The following is a 22,274-nucleotide window of genomic DNA, read 5'->3' as shown; positions in this document are numbered from 1 at the left end:
ATTTAGAATTGTAGCTAACATTTAGAATTGTAGCTAACATTTAGAGTTGTAGCAAACATTTAGAATTGTAGCAGTTAACATTTAGAATTGTAGCTAACATTTAGAATTGTAGCAGTTAACATTTAGAATTGTAGCAGTTAACATTTAGAGTTGTAGCAGTTAACATTTAGAATTGTAGCAGTTAACATTTAGAATTGTAGCTAACATTTAGAGTTGTAGCAAACATTTAGAATTGTAGCAGTTAACATTTAGAATTGTAGCAGTTAACATTTAGAATTGTAGCAGTTAACATTTAGAATTGTAGCAGTTAACATTTAGAATTGTAGCTAACATTTAGAGTTGTAGCTAACATTTAGAATTGTAGCTAACATTTAGAATTGTAGCAGTTAACATTTAGAATTGTAGCAGTTAACATTTAGAGTTGTAGCAGTTAACATTTAGAATTGTAGCTAACATTTAGAATTGTAGCTAACATTTAGAGTTGTAGCAAACATTTAGAATTGTAGCTAACATTTAGAATTGTAGCTAACATTTAGAGTTGTAGCTAACATTTAGAATTGTAGCTAACATTTAGAATTGTAGCAGTTAACATTTAGAGTTGTAGCAAACATTTAGAATTGTAGCAGTTAACATTTAGAATTGTAGCTAACATTTAGAATTGTAGCTAACATTTAGAATTGTAGCAGTTAACATTTAGAATTGTAGCAGTTAACATTTAGAGTTGTAGCAAACATTTAGAATTGTAGCTAACATTTAGAATTGTAGCAGTTAACATTTAGAATTGTAGCTAACATTTAGAATTGTAGCAAACATTTAAAGTTTGTAGCTAACATTTAGAATTGTAGCAAACATTTAGAATTGTAGCTAACATTTAGAATTGTAGCAAACATTTAGAGTTGTAGCTAACATTTAGAATTGTAGCTAACATTTAGAATTGTAGCAAACATTTAGAGTTGTAGCTAACATTTAGAATTGTAGCTAACATTTAGAGTTGTAGCTAACATTTAGAATTGTAGCTAACATTTAGAATTGTAGCAGTTAACATTTAGAATTGTAGCTAACATTTAGAGTTGTAGCAGTTAACATTTAGAATTGTAGCAAACATTTAGAGTTGTAGCTAACATTTAGAATTGTAGCAAACATTTAGAATTGTAGCTAACATTTAGAGTTTGTAGCTAACATTTAGAATTGTAGCTAACATTTAGAAATTGTAGCTAACATTTAGAATTGTAGCAAACATTTAGAAATTGTAGCAGTTAACATTTAGAGTTGTAGCTAACATTTAGAGTTGTAGCAAACATTTAGAATTGTAGCAAACATTTAGAATTGTAGCTAACATTTAGAGTTGTAGCTAACATTTAGAATTGTAGCTAACATTTAGAGTTGTAGCTAACATTTAGCGTTGTAGCAAACATTTAGAATTGTAGCTAACATTTAGAATTGTAGCTAACATTTAGAGTTGTAGCAGCTAACATTTAGAATTGTAGCTAACATTTAGAGTTGTAGCAGCTAACATTTAGAATTGTAGCTAACATTTAGAGTTGTAGCAGCTAACATTTAGAATTGTAGCAGCTAACATTTAGAATTGTAGCTAACATTTAGAATTGTAGCAGTTAACATTTAGAATTGTAGCTAACATTTAGAATTGTAGCTAACATTTAGAATTGTAGCTAACATTTAGAATTGTAGCTAACATTTAGAATTGTAGCTAACATTTAGAATTGTAGCAGTTAACATTTAGAATTGTAGCTAACATTTAGAATTGTAGCAGTTAACATTTAGAATTGTAGCAAACATTTAGAATTGTAGCAGTTAACATTTAGAATTGTAGCAAACATTTAGAATTGTAGCAGTTAACATTTAGAATTGTAGCTAACATTTAGAGTTGTAGCTAACATTTAGAATTGTAGCAAACATTTTGAATTGTAGCAGTTAACATTTAGAATTGTAGCAAACATTTAGAATTGTAGCAGTTAACATTTAGAATTGTAGCAAACATTTAGAATTGTAGCTAACATTTAGAATTGTAGCTAACATTTAGAGTTGTAGCAAACATTTAGAATTGTAGCTAACATTTAGAATTGTAGCTAACATTTAGAGTTGTAGCAAACATTTAGAATTGTAGCTAACATTTAGAATTGTAGCAGCTAACATTTAGAATTGTAGCAGTTAACATTTAGAATTGTAGCAGTTAACATTTAGAGTTGTAGCAAACATTTAGAATTGTAGCTAACATTTAGAGTTGTAGCAAACATTTAGAATTGTAGCAGTTAACATTTAGAGTTGTAGCAAACATTTAGAATTGTAGCAGTTAACATTTAGAATTGTAGCAGTTAACATTTAGAGTTGTAGCTAACATTTAGAGTTGTAGCAAACATTTAGAATTGTAGCAGTTAACATTTAGAATTGTAGCAGTTAACATTTAGAATTGTAGCAGTTAACATTTAGAATTGTAGCAGTTAACATTTAGAATTGTAGCTAACATTTAGAGTTGTAGCTAACATTTAGAATTTTAGCTAACATTTAGAATTGTAGCAGTTAACATTTAGAGTTGTAGCAGTTAACATTTAGAATTGTAGCTAACATTTAGAATTGTAGCAGTTAACATTTAGAGTTGTAGCAAACATTTAGAATTGTAGCTAACATTTAGAATTGTAGCTAACATTTAGAATTGTAGCTAACATTTAGAATTGTAGCAGTTAACATTTAGAATTGTAGCTAACATTTAGAATTGTAGCAGTTAACATTTAGAATTGTAGCAAACATTTAGAATTGTAGCAGTTAACATTTAGAATTGTAGCAAACATTTAGAATTGTAGCTAACATTTAGAATTGTAGCTAACATTTAGAGTTGTAGCTAACATTTAGAATTGTAGCTAACATTTAGAGTTGTAGCAAACATTTAGAATTGTAGCTAACATTTAGAATTGTAGCTAACATTTAGAGTTGTAGCAAACATTTAGAATTGTAGCTAACATTTAGAATTGTAGCTAACATTTAGAATTGTAGCAAACATTTAGAATTGTAGCTAACATTTAGAATTGTAGCTAACATTTAGAATTGTAGCAAACATTTAGAATTGTAGCTAACATTTAGAATTGTAGCTAACATTTAGAGTTGTAGCAAACATTTAGAATTGTAGCAGTTAACATTTAGAATTGTAGCAAACATTTAGAATTGTAGCAGTTAACATTTAGAATTGTAGCTAACATTTAGAGTTGTAGCTAACATTTAGAATTGTAGCAAACATTTTGAATTGTAGCAGTTAACATTTAGAATTGTAGCAAACATTTAGAATTGTAGCAGTTAACATTTAGAATTGTAGCAAACATTTAGAATTGTAGCTAACATTTAGAATTGTAGCCAACATTTAGAGTTGTAGCAAACATTTAGAATTGTAGCTAACATTTAGAATTGTAGCTAACATTTAGAGTTGTAGCAAACATTTAGAATTGTAGCTAACATTTAGAATTGTAGCAGCTAACATTTAGAATTGTAGCAGTTAACATTTAGAATTGTAGCAGTTAACATTTAGAGTTGTAGCAAACATTTAGAATTGTAGCTAACATTTAGAGTTGTAGCAAACATTTAGAATTGTAGCAGTTAACATTTAGAGTTGTAGCTAACATTTAGAGTTGTAGCAAACATTTAGAATTGTAGCAGTTAACATTTAGAATTGTAGCAGTTAACATTTAGAATTGTAGCAGTTAACATTTAGAATTGTAGCAGTTAACATTTAGAATTGTAGCTAACATTTAGAGTTGTAGCTAACATTTAGAATTTTAGCTAACATTTAGAATTGTAGCAGTTAACATTTAGAGTTGTAGCAGTTAACATTTAGAATTGTAGCTAACATTTAGAATTGTAGCTAACATTTAGAGTTGTAGCTAACATTTAGAATTGTAGCTAACATTTAGAGTTGTAGCTAACATTTAGAATTGTAGCAAACATTTTGAATTGTAGCAGTTAACATTTAGAATTGTAGCAAACATTTTGAATTGTAGCAGTTAACATTTAGAATTGTAGCAAACATTTAGAATTGTAGCTAACATTTAGAATTGTAGCTAACATTTAGAGTTGTAGCTAACATTTAGAATTGTAGCTAACATTTAGAGTTGTAGCAAACATTTAGAATTGTAGCTAACATTTAGAATTGTAGCTAACATTTAGAGTTGTAGCAAACATTTAGAATTGTAGCTAACATTTAGAATTGTAGCAGCTAACATTTAGAATTGTAGCAGTTAACATTTAGAATTGTAGCAGTTAACATTTAGAGTTGTAGCAAACATTTAGAATTGTAGCTAACATTTAGAGTTGTAGCAAACATTTAGAATTGTAGCAGTTAACATTTAGAGTTGTAGCAAACATTTAGAATTGTAGCTAACATTTAGAGTTGTAGCAAACATTTAGAATTGTAGCAGTTAACATTTAGAATTGTAGCAAACATTTAGAGTTGTAGCAAACATTTAGAATTGTAGCTAACATTTAGAGTTGTAGCAAACATTTAGAATTGTAGCAGTTAACATTTAGAGTTGTAGCAAACATTTAGAATTGTAGCTAACATTTAGAGTTGTAGCAAACATTTAGAATTGTAGCAGTTAACATTTAGAATTGTAGCAAACATTTAGAGTTGTAGCAAACATTTAGAATTGTAGCAGTTAACATTTAGAATTGTAGCAAACATTTAGAATTGTAGCTAACATTTAGAATTGTAGCCAACATTTAGAGTTGTAGCAAACATTTAGAATTGTAGCTAACATTTAGAATTGTAGCTAACATTTAGAGTTGTAGCAAACATTTAGAATTGTAGCTAACATTTAGAATTGTAGCGGCTAACATTTAGAATTGTAGCAGTTAACATTTAGAATTGTAGCAGTTAACATTTAGAGTTGTAGCAAACATTTAGAATTGTAGCTAACATTTAGAGTTGTAGCAAACATTTAGAATTGTAGCAGTTAACATTTAGAGTTGTAGCAAACATTTAGAATTGTAGCAGTTAACATTTAGAATTGTAGCAGTTAACATTTAGAGTTGTAGCTAACATTTAGAGTTGTAGCAAACATTTAGAATTGTAGCAGTTAACATTTAGAATTGTAGCAGTTAACATTTAGAATTGTAGCAGTTAACATTTAGAATTGTAGCAGTTAACATTTAGAATTGTAGCTAACATTTAGAGTTGTAGCTAACATTTAGAATTTTAGCTAACATTTAGAATTGTAGCAGTTAACATTTAGAGTTGTAGCAGTTAACATTTAGAATTGTAGCTAACATTTAGAATTGTAGCAGTTAACATTTAGAGTTGTAGCAAACATTTAGAATTGTAGCTAACATTTAGAGTTGTAGCAAACATTTAGAATTGTAGCAGTTAACATTTAGAATTGTAGCAGTTAACATTTAGAGTTGTAGCAAACATTTAGAATTGTAGCTAACATTTAGAGTTGTAGCAAACATTTAGAATTGTAGCAGTTAACATTTAGAGTTGTAGCAAACATTTAGAATTGTAGCAGTTAACATTTAGAATTGTAGCAGTTAACATTTAGAGTTGTAGCTAACATTTAGAGTTGTAGCAAACATTTAGAATTGTAGCAGTTAACATTTAGAATTGTAGCAGTTAACATTTAGAATTGTAGCAGTTAACATTTAGAATTGTAGCAGTTAACATTTAGAATTGTAGCTAACATTTAGAGTTGTAGCTAACATTTAGAATTTTAGCTAACATTTAGAATTGTAGCAGTTAACATTTAGAGTTGTAGCAGTTAACATTTAGAATTGTAGCTAACATTTAGAATTGTAGCAGTTAACATTTAGAGTTGTAGCAAACATTTAGAATTGTAGCTAACATTTAGAATTGTAGCTAACATTTAGAATTGTAGCTAACATTTAGAATTGTAGCAGTTAACATTTAGAATTGTAGCAAACATTTAGAATTGTAGCTAACATTTAGAATTGTAGCTAACATTTAGAGTTGTAGCTAACATTTAGAATTGTAGCTAACATTTAGAGTTGTAGCTAACATTTAGAATTGTAGCAAACATTTTGAATTGTAGCAGTTAACATTTAGAATTGTAGCAAACATTTTGAATTGTAGCAGTTAACATTTAGAATTGTAGCAAACATTTAGAATTGTAGCTAACATTTAGAATTGTAGCTAACATTTAGAGTTGTAGCTAACATTTAGAATTGTAGCTAACATTTAGAGTTGTAGCAAACATTTAGAATTGTAGCTAACATTTAGAATTGTAGCTAACATTTAGAGTTGTAGCAAACATTTAGAATTGTAGCTAACATTTAGAATTGTAGCAGCTAACATTTAGAATTGTAGCAGTTAACATTTAGAATTGTAGCAGTTAACATTTAGAGTTGTAGCAAACATTTAGAATTGTAGCTAACATTTAGAGTTGTAGCAAACATTTAGAATTGTAGCAGTTAACATTTAGAGTTGTAGCAAACATTTAGAATTGTAGCTAACATTTAGAGTTGTAGCAAACATTTAGAATTGTAGCAGTTAACATTTAGAATTGTAGCAAACATTTAGAATTGTAGCAGTTAACATTTAGAGTTGTAGCAAACATTTAGAATTGTAGCAGTTAACATTTAGAATTGTAGCAGTTAACATTTAGAATTGTAGCAGTTAACATTTAGAATTGTGGCAGTTAACATTTAGAATTGTAGCAGTTAACATTTAGAATTGTAGCTAACATTTAGAGTTGTAGCTAACATTTAGAATTTTAGCTAACATTTAGAATTGTAGCAGTTAACATTTAGAGTTGTAGCAGTTAACATTTAGAATTGTAGCTAACATTTAGAATTGTAGCTAACATTTAGAGTTGTAGCAAACATTTAGAGTTGTAGCAAACATTTAGAATTGTAGCAGTTAACATTTAGAGTTGTAGCAAACATTTAGAATTGTAGCAGTTAACATTTAGAATTGTAGCAGTTAACATTTAGAATTGTAGCAGTTAACATTTAGAATTGTGGCAGTTAACATTTAGAATTGTAGCAGTTAACATTTAGAATTGTAGCTAACATTTAGAGTTGTAGCTAACATTTAGAATTTTAGCTAACATTTAGAATTGTAGCAGTTAACATTTAGAGTTGTAGCAGTTAACATTTAGAATTGTAGCTAACATTTAGAATTGTAGCTAACATTTAGAGTTGTAGCAAACATTTAGAATTGTAGCTAACATTTAGAATTGTAGCTAACATTTAGAATTGTAGCAGTTAACATTTAGAGTTGTAGCTAACATTTAGAGTTGTAGCAAACATTTAGAATTGTAGCAGTTAACATTTAGAATTGTAGCAGTTAACATTTAGAATTGTAGCAGTTAACATTTAGAATTGTAGCTAACATTTAGAGTTGTAGCTAACATTTAGAATTTTAGCTAACATTTAGAATTGTAGCAGTTAACATTTAGAGTTGTAGCAGTTAACATTTAGAATTGTAGCTAACATTTAGAATTGTAGCTAACATTTAGAGTTGTAGCAAACATTTAGAATTGTAGCTAACATTTAGAATTGTAGCTAACATTTAGAGTTGTAGCTAACATTTAGAATTGTAGCAGTTAACATTTAGAATTGTAGCTAACATTTAGAATTGTAGCAGTTAACATTTAGAATTGTAGCAGTTAACATTTAGAATTGTAGCTAACATTTAGAGTTGTAGCAAACATTTAGAATTGTAGCTAACATTTAGAGTTGTAGCTAACATTTAGAATTGTAGCAAACATTTAGAATTGTAGCTAACATTTAGAGTTTGTAGCTAACATTTAGAATTGTAGCTAACATTTAGAAATTGTAGCTAACATTTAGAATTGTAGCAAACATTTAGAAATTGTAGCAGTTAACATTTAGAATTGTAGCTAACATTTAGAGTTGTAGCTAACATTTAGAATTGTAGCAAACATTTAGAATTGTAGCTAACATTTAGAGTTTGTAGCTAACATTTAGAATTGTAGCTAACATTTAGAAATTGTAGCTAACATTTAGAATTGTAGCTAACATTTAGAAATTGTAGCTAACCCTAACAACACACGTTGTCTACAGTTATTTTATTTTGAAAGTTGCGACCGGATATTAGGTGTGTAATTTCCGCTGACTCGACACTAGTGATTTCTCTCAAATTCAGCATCAACGTGAAACTAAACCCGAACCGGACCCGGTCACATCCGGTCAGACCCGGTATAAGACCCGTTCTAAGACCCGGTCAGACCCTGGATGAGACCCGGGATGAGAGCGTCACACCCCGGGGTGAGAGCCGCAGGACGCAGCGGAGCCACCGAGGAGAACCGGGAGCGACCAGCAGGTGCGTTCGATTTCATTTATTTCATCTTTTCACGTTTTGTCGCTAAAAATGAAAGATGAAGAGAAACGAGGTGTTTTTGTTGTCGTGGCTGAGCCCGCAGCCAATCAGAGCTCCGTCATCACATCACTCATTGGACGAGTCCCGGAATAAACGCGTTGTTTCGTTCCGACGCAAAATCATGAATGTTTTTCATGATACAGTAAATGATCTGTATGAGTTTGACTGTGTTGACTGAACTTGATTTTATTACGTTACAGCTTCAGAAGCTGCTGTTCGTCTCAGGTTGCCTCTACGTACAAAGTCTGAAGTTTTAAACGACGACGTGATATTTAGTGTAATGACTTGAGGCCGAATCTGAAAGTTCTTCATACTGACACAGAAACTACTTTAATTATTGTGTTTTTTATCACAGATGTTTATCTTTGGGCGATCAAACCTTAAATTGGTAGAATTTCTGAGGGAGTTTTTAGCCGCAGCTGTTTAAAGAGGCAGATGAAGCAGCTGTAACAATGTGTGAATAAATCAGTTTTTTATATTAAATTTATATAAAATTATATTTTGTCGTTGTCAAAGTGCGTTTGTTTTCTGTCACCGAGCCGCTGCTGCCGGGCGGGGCTGCAGGTGGCGCTGTCCGGAGCTGTGGTGCTGAAAGTGTGTAACTAACACCAGAGAAGAAGAAGAGTTTAATTTGTATTCACTTTACATGAATAGAAATAAGGTATTTTGATCAGTTTAATAGTTATAGATGTTTAACAGTTGAAATCAAACACAAAGATGAAAAATAAAAAAAATATTCTGGGACATAAATAACGATGATTTTAATTATGAATTATTATTTATGTATGAATTTATTAAATTTTCCCACTGTTCTAGTTTCTAAAAATTGAAAAAGCTTCTTTATCAACCATCTGTCAAAAAACATTAAATATGATAAACAACATAAAAATGAATACTTATTACATTATCATCAGATTGTTACAATTTGTAATTCAATCCTAATGTGTTTCATTAACATTTATACATTTATATCTGTGTGTACGTGTTTATGTATGTGTAACATTAAAGGTACTTTTGTTTATATTCATCAACAGTAGATTTTAATAAGAAGAATTCAATCTTTTTGTTGTTTATAACTTTTCATCATATTTAATATGAAGCTAGTTTCTGTATTGTGATATTTTCCTTCTTTAAATCAATGATTTGTTTCAGGCTTCCGACGCTCGGACTGAACATGTGGGAGAAAACGTTGCTGCTGCTGCTGCTTCACTCGGTCGACGGTACCACATCATTAAAAAGACTGTTTTTTAATATTGATTCATCAGGAAATGATTGTTTGTTTCTATTAAAATAATAAATCATCCAAATGTAAACACGTTAGTTTACAAATAAAAGTTTGCATAAATGATTTTCTTTGAATATTATTAGCTTTAAAATTGACTTAAGCGATCAATCGATTATTAGAAAAGTTGTCGATATTATTCTGTCGTCCTGATTAACAAACTCTAATTTTGTCTGTTTACAAAATAAACATAAGTATATGTTACATATTTAAGAAAACAACATAAGCCCAACCTTAACAGTCTGTGAAATATAGAATTGACCACTAGATGGCACCGTCCTATATCACGAAATAACCAGATTTGTTTTTCAGCTGTCATGGCGTCTCAGTGCTGGCAGGGGGCGACCTTCTCTCAGGCGGTGGTGTCCCCGGCTGTGACGAGCAGCGGCATCCTGCGGATACCCGGCGTGTTGACGTTGCCGCAGTGCGTGGCGGCGTGCTGCGACCTGCCGGGTTACAACCTCGCCTGGCTGTTCCAGGGACGCTGCTATATCCTGATCTGCCAGCAGATGGAGAACTGCCAGCCACGAGAGAGACCAGGGGCCGACTCGTTCTTGGCCTTCCTGCAGAGGGCGCCACCTCAGACACTCGTGCTTCAGTCGCTGGTTAGAGGGGAGCCGTACAGCGGCCGCTGGAGGCCCCTGTCGCGGCCCTCTGAGGCCCCCGGGGACCTGGAGGCTCTGAAGGACCTGGCTCTCTTTGACGGGCCCCGGCAGGACTTCTCTGGCCCTGGGAGGCTGGACGTGGAGTATTCCGAGGGAAGCCAGGAGGAGAAGGCAGGCGGAGGTTCAGAGGTCGTAACGTCGACTCATCATTCGTCTCTGAAGGGAAGAGACGGATTCAACCAATCAGAAGCAGACGACGGTCCGGAGAGGACTGAGAGCAGCGCGGCCCAGATCCGAGCCTCGTCTGTGGGGAACTTCAGCCGAGGAGACGAGGACGGAACCAGGAGGCCGACGGATCCTGCAGAGAAAACAGTGAGTGAAGAATCGACTCAAAGCCACGAGAACGACTGACAGAGGAAAAGCATCAGTTTCATTCACTTCAGAATCTTCAGAACTAAATTTATATATATATATATATAAAAATAGATAAATATAATATAAATAAAAGTTCTCGTAAAGTTTTTTGTCTCTGTCACCTCCTCGCCTGGATATTCACTATTTTGAATTGTGATATATTTTTCCGCACGTTTCTTTACAGACCAAAACACAAGGTGGCACTGTTTCTTCATCAACCACTGACTCCACCCATCAAGACCATTCAAGGACTACAGCTCCACCCCCGACCACAGCTCATTGGCCGAGCAGCACAACCACACAGACGGGTACAGACGACATCATGATGTTTTCAAAGTAGATCAGCGTTATAACTGTGATCAAGACTTTTAAGTTGAAAATCCTCCAGGAAGTTGTTACAGTTTCAGTCATGATACAGAAGCTTGTTTCCTTCAACTGTTCACAGGTCGATCCCCGACGCCGCCGCTCACAAAACCTGAACAACACACGTTGTCTACAGTTTCACCTGGACGCACAACCGGTACACACACACACTCACACACTCGTTATAATAGGTTATTAATTAAAGTATCACAGTATTATTTTATTGTTTCTGATCCACAGATGTTGTGATGACGTCAGCAGCTGTAGCTCCGCCCACCATGCCCCACCCCCCAGCCAAAACCATAACCTCTGACCCCCCGACCGCCACCTCACCTCTCAGCACCAGCCCCGCCCCCCCCACCACGACCACCCTCTCTGCTGACTCTGGTAAAAAAAACTTTCTGTTAAATCAACTAACAACATTTTTTTAAATGTATAAAAAACACAGAAACTTCTGCTGTGATTTTGTTCAGTGTCGGAGGTCGTCGGGTCAAACCGTGGTCCGGTGGCGGTTGTAGGTCCTGACAGGAAGTTGTTCCTCCCGCTTGGCAGCTTGTTGCTCGATGGCAGCGGAAGCACCGACGACCACGGCATCGCCAGCTACCACTGGGACGCCATCAGGTCGGATGATGCAGTACAACGTGCAGTGAAATGAAGATTTTACTATTTTGCGTTTGTTAAAAATCTTTTGAAGACGAACCTCTGATGTTTTCCGACATGTTTCTTTTCCAGCGGTCCTCCTGGGTTAAGGCTGGAGGAGGTGGACCGGGCGGTAGCTACGGCAACAGGTCTCCGGGTGGGGCGCTACACCTTCCGACTGACTGTCTATGACCAGCAGGGGGCGAAAGACAGCGCCTCAGTGACCTTCAGGGTCGAGGAGGGTAGGTGGGTTTGAATCTCGTATATTTACTGATCTGAATCAGCAGCGCGTTGATTCTTCTGTGGTCCTTCCTCCTGCAGCCGCTCGTCTTCCTCCGGTCGCTCACGCCAGCGGCAGCCACACATTAACTCTGCCCAACAACTCGCTCATTCTGCGAGGATCCGTCACCGACGGAGACCAGACCAGGGTCCAGTACCTCTGGGTCAGGGACAGCCAGAGTCCTGCTGCTGGGGTCAGTCCAGACACTAAAATTAGATTAGATTAGATTAAAATCATTCTCATAAGCGTGTGTCTGCAGGACGTCCTGTACGGCTCGGAGACTCAAGCCTCTCTGTACCTGGCCAACCTGGTAGAAGGAACCTACCTGTTCCAGCTGAGGGTGACCGACGCTCAGGGACGCTCCAGCACGGCCACGGCCACGGTGGAGGTCCGACCAGGTGGGACGAGAGTGCGGACTGAGGGCCGGAGGGTGCTGACAGTTTTCCTCATGTTTAAAGTGTGTCCCTCCTGTGTCTCCGTAGAGCCGGGCGGGGGGGAGGAGGTGGAGCTGGAGATGCTGGTGTCAGTGTCTCAGGTGAGTTTGTCTCAGAGGGACACGGTCGTCCGGCAGCTCGCCGCTCTGCTGCACGTCTTCGACGGGGACATCCAGGTCCGAGCGCTGCAGGGACACTCGCACCTCAGGTACCGACCGACTGGTTACTGACCGACTGGTTTACTGACTGACTGGTTTACTGACTGGGTTAGTGATCTAGGACTGGGTTAGTGACTGTTTAATTATCTAGGATGCTGATTTCAGATGTCTTATCTCTAACAAGCGTTTCAAGCTGTTTCCTGTGTTTGGCTCCAGCTCGGTGCTGAGGCTCTCGGTGTGGGGCCCCTCAGGGCCCCTCCCTGGCTCCAGGTTAGTGGCTCTGTTGAGGAACCAGCTGCTCAGAGACAAGAGCGACTACCTGCTGTTCAGAGTCCTGAGAGTCGACACCGTGTGTGAGTGGGAATCCAGATTATTCTTTCTCTGAGCTGGTTTTAATAGAAAAGACGATACCGATAAAAATACAGATTCATCAAACTTTACACTTAAATACAGACGATAAATAAAAACATGTTGTTTTGACAGATTCACATTTATTCTAAGATCTTAAAACATTAGTGTTGTGTAGTAGTTGTGTAACAGTGATTGTGTGTCTTCTTGTTCCTTCAGTGTGTCTCCTCCACTGTTCGGGGCGTGGTCAGTGTGATCCGGTCACCAAGGACTGCACATGTGACCCCTTCTGGACGGAGAATGTGATTCGCCGTTACCTTGGTGACGGAGAAAGCAACTGTGGTAACTCTGATTATTAGCACAGAAAAATAAAACTGTAAACATTTGGGTGTTGTAGTAAAATATTGTGTAAAATCCACGTGTTGGATAAACTTGTTTGTTACTTTATTGAACTTTACTAAGTGTCTGTGCTCTTCCTGTCAGAGTGGAGGGTTCTGTACGTCATCCTGACCAGTTTCCTGCTCATGGGCGTCATCCTGTCCGTCAGCTGGACCTTCATCTGCTGCTGCAAGAGGTCAACACACATTACACGTTAACACATCTGTCGTCACACTGCTTCTGTGAGGAAGACGAGCTGGGCGGTGTTTTCAGACACCGTCCTGCTGCTGGAGCTTAAGGAATGAATCCTGGAGGGCTGACGATGATGTGACAAAGCTGATTCTCTGACCAATAACAATCAAGTTGAGATACTGAAAGAAACAGCTGATGGTTGATCTGTGTGTTCAGGAGGAGACAGACCAAAGTGAGGAGGAAAACCAAATACACCATCCTGGACAACATGGACGAGCAGGAGAGGGTGGAGCTCAGACCCAAATTCAGTGAGTGGCCTTGACGTCATTGGTTCAATGGAAACATGAACTCACGGAGGTGAAGGAAGGTCAGAGGTCAACGTGGGATCACACAAATCCTGTTTGACCTCCTCGTACCTTCTTTAACCTTCGTTAGAAAAGTGTTGGATAAAAGTATGATTATTATTTCTGATCAAACTGTGACATTTTAGATCATAAAACATGTCACGTATTATGTTGATAATAAATCTGCTGATAGTTCAAGGTCACGCTACAAAACAGCCTTCAAATGAATATGTATGAGAACATATAGAAGTGTGAGGAGGATTGAACCCTTTCCTCTGTGCAGGCATCAAACACCGGAGCACAGAGCACAACTCCAGCCTGATGATGTCCGAGTCGGAGCTGGACAGCGACCAGGACACCATCTTCAGCCGGGACCGACCCGTCCAGAGCAGGAACCAGCTCATCGCTCAGGCTAATCGCAACGGAAACGCCTTCGGATGACGGGATAACCGACCTCCACGTGACGCAGAGAGGAGCCTTCCAGGAGGTTTGCACTCTGGCGGCCCCAAGTGGTGAGAGAGATAAGGCTTCTCAGAGTTTGACGAGCTTGATCCTCATTAGTGAAATCAGTAAAATGAGCGTCAGGGTCGGACCAACCCGGCCTTCCAACAGCATTAACTCATTAGCGAACAGGCTAATCGAAGCTAACGTGAGCTTCATTATTATTTCATCTCAATAGTAACTTGTTAAACGGTCACATCCATCCAGCTGCCCTCTGCTGGGTGGATGTCCTCTGCAGACAAAGAAATATCAGTATCCAAAAGAAGACCGCAATATGTTTAGCTCAGCACTTTGACTGAGGGAATTGTAATTGTTATACAAACATTTCCAGTGTTAAAGTGTTGACTGACGACCTCAACTAACATAACACACAAACACAGTTTATTTATTTCACTGTCTTTTTAAGTTGTGCTCCATGTTGAACCTGGCTTAGCACAAGGACGTAAACCAAAGGGCAACAGTCAAAAGGAAAGAAGGTCTGATCGGATAAAGACGTGGCACGGGGTTTATTTATCAAGCTGTTCCTAAGTTTGATTTTTTTATGATGTTCAAAGGTTTAGTTTTGTCTGAATAGAACGAAAGTTTCTTAAATGAATTCATGTGAACAAAAGCTCCTTCAGTCACCCTAACTTTGACTACTACAAAATATATATTACGATTAAGACCAATTACACATTTTAGAAATACAATCTGCTGTACAAATAACAATAGTTGGTACTGAACAACCGGACAGTGTTTACGACATTAAACTGATGGAATAAATTACTGTAATTCTATATATTAGTACATATTAAATATATGCTACATAAAATAAATGATAGTGATAATTGTGTTAAAGAAATACAATATTATGAAGCTTCTGGGCAGTAACCTGTTTAATTATTAGTATTTCCTATGGCCAAGGCGTGCAGATTCCTTTTGAGATTGTCTCTGAGTTAATGAAATCTTTATAAACGTAATAATCATTTTAAGCCAAATATAAAAAATCAGTCTAATCAGGTTCATTAACAAAATAGACTGAAAACTGGATTATTTCTAATTCAATGAATGAAAATCTCTGTTGGTCAAAGCTGAAACAACGATGATGCTCCTGATGAGTGAGATCGTTACGACTGGGACTCTGTAAAAAAAACACACCGATACTTTACGTCTGGTGTTTATTTGCTCACCACAGTGTCAGTCACTTCCAGTAAGGTTTGTAAAACAAACTTCACCAAGACTCAAAATGGCTCCAGGGCAGAAAACTGCTTCAGGTTCAGACTAAACCTGGCACGCATCTAAAGAAGTATCACCATAAATCTTTCAATTTGATTTATTTCTTTATCTCTACACAGAAAAACACTGACATTGACTTTGTCCTAGAAACTGGATGCATGCAGATGATTCATCCTTCACATTAGGCCACGAGTTCAACGTTTATATTCACTCAACATATCATTTTACCCAAACTGATACATATACTACATTTTGAACTAAAGGTCCAAACATTAAACTGAGATACAAGAGATAAAATACAATTTGTTCCTATTTCTTTTGTATCAGCATATTCAAGGATTTTAATCACAAAAAAAACAGTTTTCACTGAAATAATCCTACGACAGAACTTTAGGAAGATCAACACCAACGAAACTATTTAGCGTAAGGTTTAGTTTATTTTGTTTTATCAGTAGCACAACTAAAAGTTTGTGCTAATACAGGAAGTTCACTTTGTAGAAAATAAAAGTTTGATCAGATGTTTTCGAGGATGGTGACGGAGAAGACGCTGATTTCCTGACGTAACCGTCACCGTTTTCAACTAAACCCCGCCCCAAACAGTCACTCTCCAATCACAGCTTAGCAACTGTTACTAGGCAGAGCAGGCTGGCTAACTAGCAGCAGTAACGAGTTTGTAGTGTTTAAAGTTTCCGTTAGAAAAAGTCTGGTTGTGGGAACCAGAACCAGGAAGTTAAACCCAGAGACGACTGTCTTGACTTTTTAAACCTTTATTACTTTTGCTGCTTTTTATTGTTTCTTATGTCTGTTTTACATCTGTAAATAATTGTTCCTTTACTGTATATTTGTATATTTGTATTGTAATCAGGAGATTAAAGAAAGCGAGCTCGCTCTCAGTGGCTTTCCCTCTGTATAAATAAAGGTTTCAATGAATCAACAAAATATTAGTAAGTAAAACTTCTTCCAATAAAATAGTTTTAACATTTCTTTTACAGGACTATTACAAAAAACTAAATTATGACACGTATGTAGCCGTTACAAACTGTTACCATGGTAACCAGTACAGATGCAGTGTGGGAATGTAAAGCTTGACGCCAACAGTTACCGAGGGGGCGGGGCTTATCAACAATGGGAGGCTACAGCTCCTCCTACTGGTTAGAGTAGTAAAATATTGTTATTTCACAATAGGAACATGAATGAACTCCTCCTGTTTTGATTGGTGGATCGGGATTATGGCACAAAGTCATCCAATCAGAACTGAATATTCACCCCTGAGCAAAACATGATTAACTGCAAAACATATTTCTCTGGACCCTGTTGTTATTTCTCAGGAGCGTTCCCATTAAAAACGTGTTAATTACAACGTGGCTCTACAGATCAGGGCTGGACGCTGGCGCTGCCTCCTCACAGCTTGAGGCCACCGAGACACATGTACTTCACGTCTAAATACTCCTCGATGCCATACTTGGCGCCCTCGCGGCCCAAACCGGACTGTTTGACCCCCCCGAAGGTGCACTCCGGGGTGGACAACAGGCCCTCGTTCACTCCAACGATCCCCACCTCCAACTCCTCCGCCACCCGCCAGATCTGACTGATGTCCTGCGAGTAGAAATAACCTGAGAAGAAAGAGGAACAGAGTTTCAGCAGCGAAGGAATCTTTAGACCTTCAAGATGAAAGTATCTGGTTCTATCAGAGTCCACTTCCACAAACTCATTGTTATCTTCTGTAGTTCTTCACGACAGGAGCTCAGAGGGACGAACTCACCTGCCAGTCCAACGTTGGACGCGTTGGCGATGGCCAGAGCCTCGTCCTCGGTATCAAACCTGTGAAACAGAAACAGGTTCTGATACGAACACAAACAGCTGCAGCAGAGTTTCTACCACTTCTTTATGTTTTAATACAGAACAGACTTTATTACGATTAGTTTTTCCTTCCACTACACCAACCAGTTCAGTTTCAGCCTCCGTGAATATCGTTTTCCAGACTCCTATGAGGTCACTGTGACCTCTGACCCTCAAATCTAATCAGTTCATCTTTGAGTCCAAGTTAATGTTTGTACAAAATGTGAAGAAATTCCCTCAAAGTGTTTGTTCACAAGAACGAGATGGACAGACGAGAGGAAGACATTCCACCTCTGGCCACTGGGTGTTGCTGGAGCGGAGGAATAAAAATCCGGGTGCTATTGTTTATAATAAAAACACTCAAACGTCTTCTTGGTATTTTAATATCGCAACAACTTTAGTTTGTGATGATTCTCATCAGGCGTCTGCATGAAGGAAACATCCGTCATATGAAATAAATATTTATAACGTCTTCACAGACGAACAAATAGAAATACATCAAATGCAGAAGTGGTCACTTTAAGAACGAGTGAAAATCTGATTCAGTAAAAAGGTTCAGTCTGAGGATTTTCTGTTTTATAGAAGCATCAACAGATGAGATAAGAGGAAATGAATTGAGCTGGACTCTGTGACGCACCTGATGACCGGCAGCAGCGGGCCGAACGTTTCCTCTCTGGTGCAGAGCATGTCTGTGGTGACGTCGGCGAGCAGAGTCGGCTCCATGAAGGACCCGTCCAGACGCTTCCCTCCCTTCAACACCTTCGCTCCCCGGGACACGGCATCAGATACCTGCTGGACCACCTGGGGGACAGAGGACGGGTCAGACGTCACCAGGACACAAACCAACTCGCCGAGCAGAACCGGATCTGCACCTTCTCTGCAGCTCTGCTGTTGATGAGCGGCCCCTGGGTGGTGTCGGGCTCCGAGCCGTGACCCAGACGGAGCTCGGTGTCCATCGCTCGGCCCAGTTTCTCCATGAAGCGATCGTAGATGCCGCTCTGAACCAGGAACCGGTTTGAACACACACACGTCTGCAGGGAGGAGACGATAACATGTCAGAGAAACGTTTATATTATCTTACATGTGACTTTGCAGTATTAATACCTGTCCGGAGTTCCTGAACTTGGAGGCCATGGCTCCGCCCACTGCCTTGTCGATGTCGGCGCTGTCGAACACGATGAAAGGGGCGTGGCCACCCAGCTCCATGGACGTCTTCTTCACTGTGTCGGCGGCCATTTTCAGCAACACCTGAGAAGAGATGACTTTAGATTATAATTACATTATTTATGAACCGTGATGACGACATTAAACAACCAAACAGAGAAGTTTTACTTTGCCGGTGGCTGTGGAGCCGGTGAAGGAGATTTTTGCCACCAGGGGGTCGGTGCAAAGAACCTCCCCGACCGCCGGAGTCCTCTCTCTGGAACAAGGGACCACGTTGAACACACCCGCCGGGATCCCCGCCTGCTCCGCCAGCTACACACACACACACACACACACACACACACACACACACACACACACACACACACACACACACACACACACACACACACACACACACACACACACACACACACACACACCAAAATTGTGCAATATTTCCGAAAAATAACAAACATTAAAAAGCTAAACTTTTCATATCTGAGGTAAAAGATTCAAAATGATTCCGTGTGTTGTTGATGTTAAGTTTTAACTTCACCTTTGTTATTTTGCTATTGAAGAAAATGACGTGAAGATTATCTTTAAATCACGGTAAGATTTAAACTGGTGTCATGAACCAGATATAAGTGGAACAGTTTATTAAAGATCGATTGTGTTATTATTGCACCGACCTCGGCCAGAGCGAGCGCCGACAGCGGCGTGTCCTCCGCCGGTTTGACCACCACCGTGCAGCCGGCGGCCAGAGCAGCTCCCACCTTCCTGGTGATCATGGCGCTGGGGAAGTTCCACTGTTAAACAACACAACGTTTACCAAACTTAACTTCTTACCGATCAGAGTCGTTTTTACATGAAAAGTTTTCAACTGTTTTGAACAGTTATGTCACGTTCACAAGAACATGAGGTCACCTTGACCTTTGACCTCCAGATTCTAATCACTTCATCCTTGAATCCAACTGAACATTTCAATCCAATCTGAAGAAATTCCCTCCAACATAATGAGAGCAGAGACTTGTGATTGGCTGCTCACCGGGGTGATGATGGAGCTGACGCCCACCGGCTGCTTGAGGAGGAAGAGCTTCCTGTCCTTTGCCGGCGAGGAGACGATGTCGCCATAAACTCGCCGAGCCTCCTCTGAAAACCACTCCAGGAAGGAGGCGGAGTATGCGACCTCCCCGAGAGACTCCGCCATTGGTTTGCCCTGAAAAACACACAATCGACCTGAGGGTGAAACGACGACAACGATTCTGAGACAAAGATCACGACACAACAAACAACACATCCACTTCCTGGTTCTGTGGAATATTCACCCGTCTACAAACTTGAACCCACGCGAGTGAGTCGGGTGAACGATACTCACACATTCAAACGTGACCAGTTTGGCGAGGTCTTGTTTGTGCAGCGTCATCAGGTCGAACCACTTCCTCAGCAGGATGCTCCGCTCCTGCAATAACACACATGTATAAATATTGTATATGTAAATATACAGATTTGTGTGATTTTTGTTTATTATTAAAGTTCAATCTGTAACTTTTCCAATTTTCAAATGTCTAAAATCATCAAAACTGTGTTTTATCTGTAGCTGAGCTTATATTTTCAAACCTGCAGAAATCTAACGATTGTTTATTTATTTATTTATTTCATTTTTATCCAGTTTGAAGTCACATGTTCACTTTTTAGATCTCGTGGTTTTTATCTCTATGTTTGAAGCAGATGAAGGATTTTAGTCGTTCGACGTCTGGATCTGAAGTTTTCAGAGAAACGAGCGTTAGCGGCGGCTCCGCTATTGATCATAGACTGTAAATAAATCATGAACCCCTCCTCCTCCATGTTAGCAGATGGGACATGGACTGAATTTAATCTCAAAGATGTTTCTGTCATTTCAGCTCGTTCTCATCTCACTGATGTTTGTTCAAGTTTCTGATCACTTTGGATTTCATTGGTTATTTGATGATATGAAAACAGGCTGAGACGTCATGATTGACAGCTGACACTGACTCAGGATTGTGTGTGGGCGGGACCTCGATACCTCGCAGTCCCACTGCAAATTACGTCATCGCCACAAGATGGCAGCGTTTGTATCTGAGATATTCTGTCAGTCTGATTGACAGTTTCTGCACTAAAGTGAGCCTGAGTTTGTTTTTGGTTTTTTTCTGGGTGGAAATGCAACATGAATATTTCATTGGAGGTTAGTTTGAGCCGAATTCACGTTGAATTGTGTTTTCACTGAGAAAACACAATTCAAACGTCATCTTGTAGTTTTAACTGAGCACATTTGCAGGATTGATATTAAATTGGAGGTTTTTCGGGTTGAGTTCAGGACGGAATCCTTTCTCCTGAGACACTGGAGTAGAAGTTGGTTTGAATCCAAACTGCGGGTTTCCCTGTGAATGTTGTCTGAGCCGAATTCAAATCGGTTTATAAAAGCTGCAGCTTGTTGTGTTGCTTCTTCTGAGCACGTGCGCAGGACTGATATTAAATAGAATGGAAACAGTTGAAAACATCCGGTTGACTCTGAAGTTAAAGTTGTGATTTTATCTAAACTGCGGGTTTTATTATAATATTGTGTCTGAGCCGAATTCAAGTTCCACTCCTGTAACAGAGGAAACATGGTTTACATTTCGTTATGCTGCTTGTCTGAGCACACGCGCAGGAGTTATGGTAAACCGGGGGTTTCTGCCGCGGAGTCTGGTACAGGCGGCGGTCTCTACCTTGGCTGTGTGCCGCCTCCAGCCGTCGAACGCCCGGTAGGCAGCGTCCACCGCCTGCTTGGCCTCCGCGGGGCCGCAGTCCGCCACCCGGGCGATCTCCTGCCCGGTGGCCGGGTCCAGGACGGGGAACACCGAGGCCGCGGAGATCCAGCGGCCGTCCACGTAGCCCTGCGTGCGGAGCAGCGGAGCGGTCACATCCAGGCTGTAGAGCCGGTGCATGGCGGCGGGCGGCCCGGGCAGGACGTGCCGGAGGAAGCAGCGGGTCCTCGGCACAAAGACAGCGGACATACCGGGGGAGGATGAGAGCAGCTGCCGGTGGGTCTCTCTCTCTGTGCGGGGCTGAGCTCTGCTTCGTCCCCGCAGCGCCGCAGCTGAAGCTCCGCTGTCTTCTGTCGGTTTGAACCGGTCCTGAGGAGGAAGCGTGAAACCACGTGACTGTGCACAAACACAAAGGTTCGAGTCCGGGAGTCACTGAAGCATTTAAATGAGAAACATCCACTTTACTGCAGGACACACATATAGGGACACACTGTATAGATGTGCTCTCTCACTCAGTCCTTCCAGAAACTGCTCTACCTCTAACCTCACTGTCTCCCACTTCCTGTCTCTGACCTTCTCTCTCCCTCCTCTCTGACCTCCTCTGACCTTCTCTCTCCCTCCTCTCTAACCTCACTGTCTCCCACTTCCTGTCTCTGACCTCCTCTCTGACTCTCTCTACTGACAACCCGACCACATCAACAGACTCTGTACCTGCTCCCTCTCTCCCTCCTCCTCTCTCCCTCCTCTCTAACATCACTGTCACCCCACTTCCTGTCTCTGACCACTTCTCTGACTCTCTCTACTGACACCCCGACCACATCAACAGACTCTGTACCTGCTCCCTCTCTCCCTCCTCCTCTCTCCCTCCTCTCTGTCCTCCTCTCTCCCTCCTCTCTGTCCTCCTCTCTCCCTCCTCTCTCCCTCCTCTCTGAGCTGCTCCCTGATCAGTCTCCTCTCTTTTCTTTCTGTCTCCAGTTCTGCAGCCAAAAGCTCTTTTTACCAAACTACACTT

The 22,274-nt window shown here is 39.2% G+C and overlaps 2 protein-coding genes across 5 annotated transcripts; one reads left to right on the top strand and one right to left on the bottom strand.

Annotated features, from left to right (window-relative positions):
- The first annotated feature begins 8,081 nt into the window (after window positions 1–8,081).
- kiaa0319 (KIAA0319 ortholog) lies at window positions 8,082–14,512 on the top strand. Of its 4 annotated transcripts, none has more exons than XR_004616461.1 (16): window positions 8,082–8,302; window positions 9,506–9,579; window positions 9,954–10,618; window positions 10,845–10,968; window positions 11,106–11,180; window positions 11,264–11,410; window positions 11,497–11,644; window positions 11,756–11,904; window positions 11,984–12,135; window positions 12,202–12,340; window positions 12,425–12,584; window positions 12,751–12,887; window positions 13,102–13,224; window positions 13,366–13,515; window positions 13,547–13,581; window positions 13,647–13,728. XR_004616461.1 is itself a non-coding variant. In XM_034610639.1 (16 exons), exons 2-16 carry the CDS (start codon window positions 9,534–9,536, stop codon window positions 14,235–14,237), a joined length of 2,406 nt encoding a protein of 801 aa, XP_034466530.1. In that variant the 5' UTR covers window positions 8,082–8,302; window positions 9,506–9,533; the 3' UTR covers window positions 14,238–14,512. The 4 variants fall into 4 exon arrangements, 2 of the variants coding, with proteins under 2 accessions (XP_034466530.1, XP_034466531.1); XM_034610639.1 differs by lacking the exon at window positions 13,547–13,581 and adding an exon at window positions 14,080–14,512 and having other exon boundaries at window positions 13,366–13,456; window positions 13,669–13,760; XR_004616462.1 differs by lacking the exon at window positions 13,547–13,581 and having other exon boundaries at window positions 13,102–13,266; window positions 13,303–13,456; window positions 13,669–13,727.
- A 2,290-nt stretch (window positions 14,513–16,802) lies between these two features.
- On the bottom strand, window positions 16,803–21,669 carry aldh5a1 (aldehyde dehydrogenase 5 family, member A1 (succinate-semialdehyde dehydrogenase)). Its single transcript, XM_034610641.1, has 10 exons — window positions 21,224–21,669; window positions 19,873–19,956; window positions 19,543–19,713; window positions 19,187–19,303; window positions 18,684–18,827; window positions 18,456–18,599; window positions 18,224–18,382; window positions 17,989–18,152; window positions 17,275–17,333; window positions 16,803–17,125 (listed from the first exon to the last, which is right to left on the bottom strand). Exons 1-10 carry the CDS (start codon window positions 21,509–21,511, stop codon window positions 16,914–16,916), a joined length of 1,542 nt encoding a protein of 513 aa, XP_034466532.1. The 5' UTR covers window positions 21,512–21,669; the 3' UTR covers window positions 16,803–16,913.
- Between the last annotated feature and the right edge of the window lie 605 nt (window positions 21,670–22,274).

Source organism: Hippoglossus hippoglossus, chromosome 16 (genome assembly GCF_009819705.1).
Source record: "Hippoglossus hippoglossus isolate fHipHip1 chromosome 16, fHipHip1.pri, whole genome shotgun sequence".
NCBI classification, from domain to species: domain Eukaryota; kingdom Metazoa; phylum Chordata; class Actinopteri; order Pleuronectiformes; family Pleuronectidae; genus Hippoglossus; species Hippoglossus hippoglossus.
Note: the sequence above shows the minus strand (reverse complement) of the source record. Positions and strands in the feature narration are given on the sequence as shown.

Bases quoted from the DNA above. Each gene is read 5' to 3' on its own strand.
- aldh5a1 (XM_034610641.1), bottom strand. From the start codon at position 21,511: ATGTCCGCTGTCTTTGTGCCGAGGACCCGCTGCTTCCTCCGGCACGTC. The intron at 18,383-18,455 runs GTATTAATACTG...TCCTCCCTGCAG, and splicing joins AGTTCAGGAACTCCGGACAG to ACGTGTGTGTGTTCAAACCG. The intron at 18,153-18,223 runs GTGCAGATCCGG...TCTGTCCCCCAG, and splicing joins ACAGCAGAGCTGCAGAGAAG to GTGGTCCAGCAGGTATCTGA.
- kiaa0319 (XM_034610639.1), top strand. From the start codon at position 9,534: ATGTGGGAGAAAACGTTGCTGCTGCTGCTGCTTCACTCGGTCGACG. The intron at 10,619-10,844 runs GTGAGTGAAGAA...GTTTCTTTACAG, and splicing joins CGGATCCTGCAGAGAAAACA to ACCAAAACACAAGGTGGCAC. The intron at 13,457-13,668 runs GTCAACACACAT...CTGTGTGTTCAG, and splicing joins TTCATCTGCTGCTGCAAGAG to GAGGAGACAGACCAAAGTGA.